At 34.6% G+C, this 6,874-nt stretch overlaps 1 protein-coding gene and 1 non-coding gene across 2 annotated transcripts; one reads left to right on the forward strand and one right to left on the reverse strand.

Annotated features, from left to right (window-relative positions):
• The first annotated feature begins 96 nt into the window (after positions 1-96).
• TRNAR-UCG lies at positions 97-170 on the forward strand. Its single transcript has one exon. It is a non-coding gene; the product is annotated as a tRNA-Arg (tRNA).
• A 189-nt stretch (positions 171-359) lies between these two features.
• Positions 360-1,621, reverse strand: LOC116402484 (FCS-Like Zinc finger 8-like). Its single transcript, XM_031881784.1, has 2 exons — positions 1,136-1,621; positions 360-1,035 (listed from the first exon to the last, which is right to left on the reverse strand). The coding sequence occupies exons 1-2, from the start codon at positions 1,504-1,506 to the stop codon at positions 831-833; spliced, it is 576 nt and encodes a 191-aa protein (XP_031737644.1). The 5' UTR covers positions 1,507-1,621; the 3' UTR covers positions 360-830.
• Between the last annotated feature and the right edge of the window lie 5,253 nt (positions 1,622-6,874).

Here is a 6,874-nt window from a genome sequence, read left to right on the forward strand (position 1 = left end):
TTTGGTTGGAACAATATCAAATTTTGAAGTTGTATCGTGGGCGCCTATTGTGCTATTTTTATATTATAATTTTAAATCTCTACTCATCTACAACATGACCGCATAGCGCAGTGGATTAGCGCGTTTGACTTCGGATCAAAAGGTCGTGGGTTCGACTCCCACTGTGGTCGATTTAATTTTTTGCTTTATAAATTATGGGATTTAATATAATTATGTTTTTTAAAAAAAAGAAAGAAATAAAGAAAAGCACTTATTTTTAATTTAATTTTGTAAAGCAATGGAGATGAGGTAGAATCTCATTCCCAATCTAAAAGCAAATATAGCATTTGAGAGAATAAAGCAGAGAGACCTCCAACATATTTCCAATCAACACACATCTCCTACTTACCATTCAAACTGAAATCTTTGAATTTCCCAAGTCATTCAAACCTCAAAAGTCTATACCATAATACAATAATAATGTAATTCCTGGACTTGTTTAATAACAAGCAGTCTTCAAGCACAATTCTTCTTTTTTTTTTCTTTTTTTTTATTCAAGTCAACAAAAGCCTTTGAGATACAACATCAAAATGATCTCCAACATTAACAAAGATGGATCAAAATCTTCAATAAACAAGCAAAAACAGATATAATATCATATCTATATTCTGCCCAAAGAAGAGGGGAAACCAAAAGCTCTCATCTTTATACTCCAACACTCACAATACCATGAAAGCAGAAAATCGGAAAAAGAAAAAAAAAACTGTAAACTCCGCGCGATCATCCATGGCCAAGTGGAGGGTTTGAAAAGAAACTATAACCAAAAGCTCTCCTCTTCTTGTTGTGTCATCTCACCAAACACGCCAAGTGGGAGGGTTTGAAAAGAAACTATAACTCACTGTCATAAAGCAAATGGGAGTCCATGATGAAGAGATCTTCCTCATGGTAGCTCGACCTGCAGAGCTTTCACTATCATCTTTGGAAGTTTTGTTCAATTTATGTTCTCCAAAAATCTCCTCAGAGCTGCACTGTGAACTACAAAAAGCTTTTCCATCCCTGATATAGTAAAAGGAACAATCACATAAGCAAAAGATAAAGTTTGGAGTTGGAGTTCATAAGTTACAGAAATTCTTACAAATCAGCCAAACAAACAAACCTGCATAAATAAATATCATGCTCTTCTTTCAAAACTTTCTTGCATGAGTAACAGATTTGCAAATTTGCATCCACAACTCCGTGATCAAACCCTTCAGGGCAACTTCCCAACGGAGATGATTCGATCCCAGGCTCTTCAATCGTACTGGAACCAATGTTTTCATCTGTGTGACATTCCAAAATACAGTCACCAAAAATGTGTGTTGTCTTTGGGTTTGGACCATGAGAAATTATGCAGGTATAGTCCTCGGAAAGTTCTATTTCTCTAGCAGTAAGTGAGCCTACATAAGCATTGCTTGAGCCAATAGTTATAGGCAAGGAACAGGATTTGATTGGCAAAGAATTTTCCCTTTGAGGGCTATTGTTAATCATTGAAAGATGGTGTTATTACTTTCCAGTGGAAAATTTTCAGTACTTGGATCAGAATTTTGAGTCAAGTCGATACCAGAGGAGGAAAAGCTGGCAGCATTTGACAAAATGATGCATTATTTTCAAAGGGTGGTTCAGATTCTAAAGCAGAAAATTCTCCATTGCAGATATTATCTATGGCTCCGGAATTGGAGCTTGGAATTTTGGCTTTGGAAAGTGACGAGATTGTATAATTGCTAGGCAAAGAATAAGATTTCAAAGAAGAACCCAAATATTTGATATAATGGTTCGAGGATTTAGAGATCTTAGTTTTAATTTGTGGTCCAAAAATTACATTCTTCCTCCAGTTTGAGTCCCGAGGTTCACTGGTAGTTCCACAGTCATCAACAACAATAGAATTTATGATGCCAAGACCGACTTCACTAGAAACAAACTTATTTTGACGACCACTTTCAGTTTCAGCAGATGATATGGATTTAAAACCAAAAGGGTTGCTTAGATTGGAAAATAGCCTGAAATCCAAAGGCGAAGTAGGACTTCTAAGCGAATCACTGTCTACTGAACTTTTTTGACCCTAACCCGGCAAAAAATCCAGGAATACTGAACAACGAACTGCTTATATGTTTCCCCAATGAGCCAGATTGTAAGTAGGAGTCTGAATCAGACTGAGCCATCAAACAACCATCAAATACTCTCTCTTTTCTACAAGAACTACTAAGCCTTGTCCAGAACCATTACTATTTCTCTCTAAAACAACAACCAAGATTTGCTCACTGCATCAAGTAACTGCCAAAAAAATTAGAAATTACAATCTTCTTGGAGCAGCAAGGATTAACATGAGAAATATCAAGAACAAAAACGAAGGGAAGTTTACTTTGGTCTTTAAAAATCAAAACAATTCAAAAGTAAGTTTTCGAATCTTATTTTGGTCTTCAACATTCATACATATCTGATTTTACATTTTCCAACATTTCAACTTATAAAACTCCAACTTCACATAAAAAATCTTATTTTCGTCTTTGCCCAACATATCCCAATCATACATTCAACAAAAATCTGATGTAGTACCACATAAAACTTATATTTTAAACCACAAATATCATATAATTGGTAGCAGTAAATCCAGAAATAGAAGCCTAAGAATTTAACAAAAATAGATTTTTATGAAGATTAACCAGAACAGAAGTTTAAATAAGAACTGCAATCAAACTCAAAAGAAGTATTAAATACATTCCACAAAAAAGTTTTGTTAAATTCCAATGAAAATCAAATTTCTGAAGAATCCTAAGTACCCGGACGGTTTTAGGTTTCCAAAAACAACGCACAAATTATTCGCAAAGAAACAAATAATTAAAAACTTTCCCAAAATGATCAATAATCGAAGATAAACACAAGATTTCAAAGCACATATAGTACACACAAAAACCAAGCTTCAAATCAACATTCGTAGTTCCCAACTCCAAATAAACAACAGAATTCCAAAGCTAGGAAAACGCAATCCTAATTAGAAACCAAACACAAAAACCTATTAACATTTCTTCATCGAAACAGTTCCCAGAAAAAAGAAAAAGAAAAAAAAAAAAAACAAAAGGAAACAGAAATCGAACTCTAAAGCAAAAGGGTATTAAAAAAATTAGAAAAGAAACAGAAAGATGAAGAGGAATGCGAAAAATAAAGGATGGATCAGCAATGCAGAGAAAAGAGCACCTGATTTTGGGTGAAAACCATGGAAGAAAGAAGAAGAAGAAGAAGAAGAAGAAGAAGAATAAGAAGAAAGGAGGGAAAATGCAAGAAATGAAAATGATAAGAAAGAGCAGGCAAAATCTGGGAAAAGTCTGGTTGGTTGTTGAAGTAAAGGGTATAGTTAGAAGGTTTAATCCGCCATTTTTGGTGCTCTCGAAGGTATCAAAATGAGAGGAAAGGCAAATAAAAACCATCACAGAGCCATTCTGAAATACCACAATTTCTCTCTCTATCTGTAGGAGAATAACTAATGTATTGTGTACGCCAGTTTCGTATAAATGTACGTATATTCTTCGACGGAAAATGTTATGTGTGAACACTCCCACGGAAAGATAAGATGCGCACAATCAAAATGTAAACATTCTTCTGCTATAACATCACCATCATCATCCCCAGATTATCCAAATTTCTCCATTTATTAAACCCAAACAATTCCAATTTTAATTCAACTTATTTTTATTTTTAATATTGATAAACTTACTTCATAACATAAAAATGTATTATATAAAACTATGCATTTTGATTTAAACTTTATGGTATGGTTAAATGAATTATGGCTATTGATATGAAATAATAATATCTTGACCTTATCTATTTGAATAAATAAATAAAACATTTTGAGCCATCTGTTTTCATCTTGGGACAAAACAACATGGCACGGTTGAGATTTCTTTGGCACAATAATAGTAATATTTATATAATATGGACTCTTAATCAATCATTGATTTGGTTGGTTTATTAATTAATATAAAGTGTGGGCCTTAGGATACATGATTCAAATTAATATGTAATTCATCTAATTGGTTCGCTTCTTTAAATAAAAATGAATTAATGTTGCATTGATATCGCTGATTTGGATTTTGGTTTCAAGTTTATCTTTCATTATTGTTTTAATAATATTATTTTCTGATCCTTATTCATTTTTCCAAAAATTTATTACTTACAATTTTATCTTTTAAAATATAAAGCTTAAATTACATATGATTATTAAAAATTCATGATATAATCAGTTTATTTATATTTAAAAGACGCTTACATCAATGGATCTTCTTTTACAGCATATGAATTGTTTGAGTTGGTAGTCATAGAGCTAATAATTTTTTTTAAAATTATTCAAATCCAAAATTTAGGGTTAAAATTAATACAAAAGTATTTGTTTGAATATTTAAATTTCTTATATTTCAAACAAAAAGGAAAGAAAACTAAGATTTAAATTGACATCTCTTTGTTATAATAAAATAAGTATTAACTAAATAAATTATTTTGAAGAAAGATTTTTTTTATATATAAATAAAACCAACTTATTCGAGAAGATTTTTTGCGAATTTTTAAAAATAGCAAAATAAATTAAAATATTTACAAGTTATAACAAAATTTTGGATTTTATCACTGATAGTCATTGACATGTTACAGTGATAGAATTTGCTATAGGTTGTAAATATTTTGTAAAATTTGTTATTTTTTAAAATTCTCCAAGATTTTTTTTATATTTTATTAAATAAAGAAAATTGATTAATTTTCTTTACCCTCCTTGTACAACGGTCTCTTATTTAAAAATTTCCCCTCCTTGTACAAGGTTTAGACTTTTCGAGGTGTCGAGGTTTGTTGTTTTGGGGTTTCAAGTTTCGAGCTCTGGGTTCGTGGTTTGAGGTTCGAGGTTCGAGATTTGGGGTTTGAGGTTCGAAGTTAGGAGTGCTTTAGGGTTTAGTGTTTAGGATTTTGGGTTCGGGTTTTGAGATTGGGGTTTCGAGTTTCATGTTTTGGGGTTTTAGGGTTTTGGGGTTGGGAGTTTAGAGGTTTGGAGGTTGGGAGGTTGGAAGGTTTGAGGGTTGGGTTTAGGGGTTTTGGGTTTCGTTCAAGGTTTTGGGGTTTGGGGTTGGGGGGTTTGGGAGTTGGGGTTGGAAGGTTTGGCAGTTGGGTTTAGGGGTTTTGGGTTTCGAGGTTTCAAGGTTTGTGGTTTTGGGGTTTTCGATTTCGAGTTCAGGGTTCGAGGTTCGAGGTACGAGGTTCATGATTTGGGATTTGGAGTTAAGGGTACTTTAGGGTTTAGTGTTTAGGATTTTGGGTTTGGGGTTCGGAGTTCGTGGTTTGGGGTACTTTGGGGTTTATGGATTAGGGGTTAAAGTTTAGGATTTATGGTTTACGGTTTTTTAGGGCTTAAGGTTTAAGGTTTCAGATGCATGGATCGGTTCGGGGTTCGTGATTTCAGGATTCGGGGTGTAGCGTTTGGGATTTCAGGATTTAGGGTTTAGGATTTAGGTTAGAGTTATAGGGTTGTGTGTTATTAGATTCTGAGACAATGACCAATATTAATCAAAGTTCGATACCCATAATAAGAAGCTCAATTTTTCAAACCAATCCATAGTACAAAATAAATAGATATTCCTTAAATAATAGAAATTGTTATCTCCACCAGCAAAGTTTGAAGTTAGGATTACGTGTTTCGAATTTCGAGTTTCAGGGTTTAGGGGTTTTGGGGTTGGGGGTTGGGGTTTTGGAGGTTTAGGGGTTAGGGGTTGGAAGGTTTGAGGAGTTGGGGGTTGGGTTTCGAGGTTTAGATTTTTCGAGGTTTCAACGTTTTGGGGTTTTGGGAGTTGGGGTTTGGGGTTTGGGGATGGGAGGTTGGAAGGTTTGGGGTTTGGGTTTTGGTTTCGTGGTTCAAACTTTTCGAGGTTTTGAGGTTTGTGGTTTTGGGTTATAGGTTTCGAGGTTCGAGGTTTGAGGTTCAAAGTTCAGGGTTTGGGGTTAAGGTTCAGGGTACTTTAAGGTTTTAGTGTTTAGGATTTTGGGTTTGGATTTCAGGATTGGGATTGGGGTTTGGGGTTTGTGGGTTGGGGTACTTTGGGGTTTACCGTTTAGGGGTTAAAGTTTAGGATTTATGGTTTACGGTTTTAGGGGTTTAGGGGTTTAGGGTGAATGGATCGGTTCAGAGTTCGTGATTTCAAGATTCGGGTGGAGCGTTTGGGGTTTCATAGTCTAAGTTAGGTTAGAGTTATAGGGTTGTGTGTTATTAGATTTCGAGACGATGACAATATTAATCAAAGTTTGATACCCAAAATGCATGTAAATCGAATCATAATATGAAACTCAAAATTTCAAATCAATTCATAATACAACATGCATAGATATTCTCTAACTAATAGAAATTGTTATCTCCACCAACAAAGTTTGAAGTTAGGATTACAGGTTTCAGATTTCGAGTTTCAGGGTTTTGGGGTTTTAGGGTTGATGGTTAGGGGTTTGGAGGTTTGGAGGTTTGGGGGTTGGGTTTCGAGGGTTGTGGTTTTGGGGTTTCAGGTTTCGTGTTCAGGGTTCGAGGTTCGAGGTTCGGGTTAAGGGTACTTTAGGGTTTAGTGTTTAGGATTTTAGGGTTCTGGTTTCGAGATTGGGGATTTGGGTTTGGGTTCAAGGTTCGTGGTTTGGGGTACTTTAGGGTTTATGGTTTAAGGGTTAAAGTTTAGGATTTATGGTTTACGACTTTAGGTTTTTAGGGGTTTAAGGTTTAGTGTTTTAGGTTTCAGGGTTTAGGGTGCATGGATCAGTTTGGGGTTCGTGATTTCGGGTTTCTAGGTAGAGCATTTGGGGTTTCAAGTTTTAGGTTTCGGGGTTTTGGGGTTTTTGGGATTTT

The sequence above is a fragment of the Cucumis sativus genome, chromosome 3 (assembly GCF_000004075.3).
Source record: "Cucumis sativus cultivar 9930 chromosome 3, Cucumber_9930_V3, whole genome shotgun sequence".
NCBI lineage: Eukaryota > Viridiplantae > Streptophyta > Magnoliopsida > Cucurbitales > Cucurbitaceae > Cucumis > Cucumis sativus.